Below are 4,933 nucleotides of genomic sequence, written 5' to 3'. Positions count from 1 at the left end.
ACTGATACCAAAAGTCCACCTTTCAGTGCACAAAAATAATATGCCCAAGGCGGCTAGCAGACGTCAAAGTCACGTTGCTACGAAAGGGAGGCTGGGCCTAGCCTGTGGGTGGTGACGGCAAATGGAGAACTTATCTTTCAGGAGAGTTTTAACCCCCGCCTTCCTTCTGTTTGCTTGTTTCCTCCCACCTTTCATTAGGGTAAACCCGATTTGAACACTGCTCTCCCCGTCCGACAGACAGCTTCGATCTTCAAGCAGCCGGTCACCAAGATCACAAACCACCCCAGCAATAAAGTGAAGACAGATCCCCAAAAAGCAGTTGACCAACCTCGGCAGGTTACTCAAAATCCAACAATTAGGTGGAGTTTTTAAAAAGAAAAAAGAAGATATAAGGTAGCGACGAAAATGTAACAACCAATGTTCCCTCTAAGCTGTGGAGTCTTGTGAGCAAAAATTCTACTTTGCGAGCTACCGGCATTAAAGTTGTGGGCGATTAACCAAGGGGGAAAACTCAAAATCCAACAATTAGGTGGAGTTTTTAAAAAGAAAAAAGAAGATATAAGGTAGCGACGAAAATGTAACAACCAATGTTCCCTCTAAGCTGTGGAGTCTTGTGAGCAAAAATTCTACTTTGCGAGCTACCGGCATTAAAGTTGTGGGCGAGCAATTTGGCTACTACATAAATTAGTTTGCTCTGGAGCCATCCTTTCTGAGCTAAGACAAAAATCTGTGAGCTTGGAGGCTAAAAAACGGTGAGCTAACTCACACTAACTCAGCTTAGAGGGAACGCTGGTAACAACAGTGATGGCAGATCTGCACATAAGTTTCTGTAAAAGGTTTCCAGATGTGTAAAAATAAGTCCATACACAATCCTCGCCTTATGTGCCATGTGTTCAAATACTGATAGAGTTCTAAGGACCTCAAACCATTGATTTACTGGAGGTGGGCTTTTATCTTGCCAGTGTTGTAATACGAGTCTTTTAGCTGTAGTAAGGGCAAACAGGGTCCATTTTCATTGACCTTCAGTGAGGCTCCAAGAGATGAGCAGATCGTTGAGAGTCCATAAGCATCCTCAAAAATCAATGAGCATTCTAATACAAAATTGATCTGAGTAATAATTACTTCCCAGAAAAACCAAATGACTGGGCATGCCCGAAGTAGATGTTTCAGGGACGTGTCCTGTAAGTCACAACACCAAGACCCTTTACTCCGTCCTTCACTAAAGAGTTCAGTTTATCCTAGACAGAATTTTTTTTTGCTGAATGAGTCACAATTTTGTTTTAACGTGGTTTGCTTTAAACATATTGTTGGGTTAAGTGTACGGCCTCTACCCTGGGAGAACCGGGTTTGATCCCCCACTTCTCAACATGCAGCTGCTGGTGTGACCTTGGGTCAGTCCCAAGTTCTTCCAGAGCTGTTCTGGAAAGAGCAGTTCTCTCAGAGCTCTCTCTCAGCCCCACCTACCTCACAGGGTGTCCGTTGTGGGGAGAGGAAGGGAAAGGAGTTTGTAAGCCGCTCTGAGACTCCCAAGTGTGAAGGGTGGGGTATAAATCCAATCTCCTCCTCGTCTTCGTCGTCTTCCCCTCTCCACGGAACTCAGACGTGGTTGCTTCGCCCACCTGTGAACCTCATGGCCGAGTAGTGATTTGAACCCAGTCCAGACCTGACCCTCCTGTCCCCTGTGCCACACTGGCTCCTTGTTTCCAGTGGTAGCCAGCAGTGTTCCCTCTAAGCTGAGTTAGTATGAGCTAGCTCACAGTTTTTTAGCCTCCGGCTCACAGATTTTTGTCTAACCTCATGGCCGAGTAGTGATTTGAACCCAGTCCAGACCTGACCCTCCTGTCCCCTGTGCCACACTGGCTCCTTGTTTCCAGTGGTAGCCAGCCTCCAGCACCACACACTGCCTATAGACGCGGCGGATTCCACCTGGTTATCCTCATGCAGGGCAGGTGTTTGGTAGAGTCAGAGAGCAGCCGAGCAGTGATGAGGGCCCGTTCACTGATATTGCCCCGCCCCCCAAAAAAATCTCCATTCCACTTAGATGAGTTGGACTCTTCTTGCTGTCAGTATTTATCTAATTCCTTTCTACCCCACCTCTCTTTTCGACGAGGACCCAAAGCGGCTTACCTCATTCTCCTCCGTTTTATCCTTACAACAACCCTTCTGTGGCACAAGCAGGGGTTCGAACCTGGGCCTTCCAGATACTAGCCCGACCCTCTTAAGCACTACACCGCACAGGCGTAGAGTAGATCTCTGTTTCTCGGCCGTACTAAGAACGTAAGAGAAGCCATGTTGGCTCAGGCCAGTGGGCCATCTAGTCCAGTACCCTGTGTCGCACGGTGGCCAAAAATACCAGGTGCCATCACGAGGTCCAGCATCCATGTTCCCTCTAAGCTGAGTTGGTGTGAGCCAGCTCACAGTCTTTTAGCCTCCGGCTCACACAGTTTTTTGTCTCAGCTCGGGATGGACTGCTCCAGAGCAAACTTAATTTATGCAGTAGCCAAATTGCTCGCTCACCGCTTTAATGCCAGGAGCTCACAAAGTAGCATTTTTGCTCACAAGACTCCACGGCTTCGAGGGAGCATTGGTTTCAGCCTGAAAAATCTGCTTTGATTTTGCTTCTCCCTTGAGCAACCCAATTGCACGAGATGGGTAGCCGTGTCAGCCTGTCTGTAGCAGCAGAAAAGAGCGAGAGTCTGGAAGCACCTTAAAAACTAACAAAATTTGCGGCAGGTTATGATGACCTTTCGTGAGTACCTGAAAAACTGAGCGGGTGACTCACGAGAGCTCACGCCCTGCCGCAAATCTCGTTAGTCTTCAAGGCGCTACTGGGTTCTCACTCTTCTCAATTAAACAAGTCTTTGTTTCCATTTATTTCCTATTTCAGAAATTCCTTCCATGAAAGGTATGCCTGTGTCGAAAAGCCTGACTTCATCAGATCTTGGGAGCTAAGCAGGGCTGGCCCTAGTTAGTACCTGGATGGAAGACCATCAAGGAAGTCCAGGATTAGGGGTGTGTGGCCTAACATGCAAATGCGTTCCTGCTACAAAAAAAAGCCCTGGGTTTTGACAACAAACAAGGTAAACAGAATAAGAAGCAAAAGGTGAGTGTGTCTGGATAACCACTCTTCTGCGAACATGGGGTGTGTGGCCTAATATGCTAATGGACTGTGCTGTCAGGGTGTGTGTCCTAATAAGCAAATGAATTTCTGCTGTTGGGTGTGGCCTATTACGCTAATGAGTTCCTGCTGGGCTTTTTCTACCAAAAAAGCCCCGGTCGCCTCTATTACTTGAAGCTGGAGATCCGTCCTCTCCCTTGGAAAGGAGGTCGGGTCCAGTGTTCCCTCCAAGCTGAGTTAGTGCGAGCTAGCTCACAGTTTTTTAGCCTCCGGCTCACACTTTTTTGTCTTAGCTCAGGAAGGGACGGCTCCAGAGCAGGCTATTTTATGCAGGAGCCAAATCGCCCGCTCACAATTTCAATGCCAGTAGCTCACAAAGTCGGATTTTTGCTCACAAGACTGCACAGCTTAGAGGAAGCCCTGGTCGGGTCGGGTCATATATTAATGTGATTGTTTTTTTTAAAAAAAAATATTCATGTACCTTATTTATAGCCAGCCTTTCTCACAGGGACTCAACGGCAGATGACACAGAGTGGGTCAGGATCACCAACAAAACAGAACGTTCAGTAGGACTGTAGAGAGCCAGTTTGGTGTAGTGGTTAAGTGTGCGGACTCTAATCTGGGAGAACCGGGTTTGATTCCCCACTCCTCCACTTGCACCTGCTGATGTGACCTTGGGTCAGTCACAAGCTCTGGCACAGCTGTCCTTGAAAAAGAGCAGTTTGTGTCAGAGTTCTCTCAGCCCCACCTACCTCACAGGGTGTCTGTTGTGGGGAGGGGAAGGGAAAGGAGTTTGTAAGCCGCTCTGAGACACCTTTGGGTAGTGAAGGGCGGGGTATAAATCCAATCTCTTCTTCTCTTCTTTTAGAAGTTTTGAACCAAGCAGAAAGAACGGAAGCACAGTCCATTAACATAATACATCAAGCATCACAAAAATGCACTTTGTCTATACGTTCTAGAACTTTCTCCCTTGTCCACCACTGTTTGCCTCAGCTCCTTGTCTTCCCCTCCTGAAAAACATACGTTCAGGAACAGCTGTTTGCCTTATATCTTCAGCAGTGAGGGCAGATGAGAAGAGTTCATTGAGCTTCTCGGCAGTCGCCTTATCCTTCTTTAGTACCTTTTTGGTTCCCTTGTTATCCAGTAGTCTCAACTGCTTCCCGAACCAGCCTCCTGCTCCTCATGTATTTAAAGTCTCCTTTACTGTGTTGATCTTTATGTTATTCCCCCTTCCTTAGCTCTTCTGGGAGAAGAAACTAAGCGGCCTCAATGCCTTTGACATTGCAGAGGAACTGGTGAAGACGATGGATCTCCCGAAAGGTTTGCAAGGTACCGTAGCCGAACACTTACCAGCTAGTTCAGGGGTGTCAAACATGCGGCCCAGGGGCCGGATCAGGCCTCCGGAGGGCTTCTTTCAGGCCTGCAGTGGAACTGGCAGTCTTCTGCTGCTTCTTCCAGTTCTGCTGCTGCTGTGTCATCGTAGGTTTGCAGCTTACAGATACACACCTCAACAGCATACTCAAGACTGCAACAGCACAGACAGTTTGATACAGTAATTCAGAGCAAGAGGTGTCAGTTATCAGGCACTGTTAAATAAACAAAATATTGCAAGGGTGCTAATGTTTTAAGCATGTTTTAGTAAAATAAAACCCCTTTGTGTTAGTGTCCTTTATAAAGTTTATATCTCCACTACCGGGCATTACATTTGATGACACACATGGCCCAGCCCAACAAAGGCTCATTTATGTCAGATCCGGCCCTCATAACAAATGAGTTCGACACCCCTGAGCTAGTTAGCCTTAGAACTGGAAGGGG

The 4,933-nt window shown here is 47.3% G+C and overlaps 1 protein-coding gene across 1 annotated transcript in view; it reads left to right on the top strand.

Annotated features, from left to right (window-relative positions):
• Positions 1-4,447, top strand: part of MBD3 (methyl-CpG binding domain protein 3) — a gene marked incomplete at its 3' end in the record, with an annotated part of 17,045 nt that extends 12,598 nt beyond the window's left edge. Inside the window, exons 3-4 of the mRNA XM_015406999.1 lie at positions 199-336; positions 4,357-4,447. Of these exons, the coding sequence (XP_015262485.1) occupies positions 199-336; positions 4,357-4,447 (229 nt within the window). The remainder of the gene's footprint in view (positions 1-198; positions 337-4,356) is intronic.
• Positions 4,448-4,933: the final 486 nt, after the last annotated feature.

The sequence above is a fragment of the Gekko japonicus genome, unplaced genomic scaffold (genome assembly GCF_001447785.1).
Source record: "Gekko japonicus isolate JY-2015 unplaced genomic scaffold, Gekko_japonicus_V1.1 scaffold1894, whole genome shotgun sequence".
In the NCBI taxonomy this organism is placed as follows: Eukaryota; Metazoa; Chordata; class Lepidosauria; order Squamata; family Gekkonidae; genus Gekko; species Gekko japonicus.
This window is presented reverse-complemented; position numbering and strand designations above follow the sequence as displayed.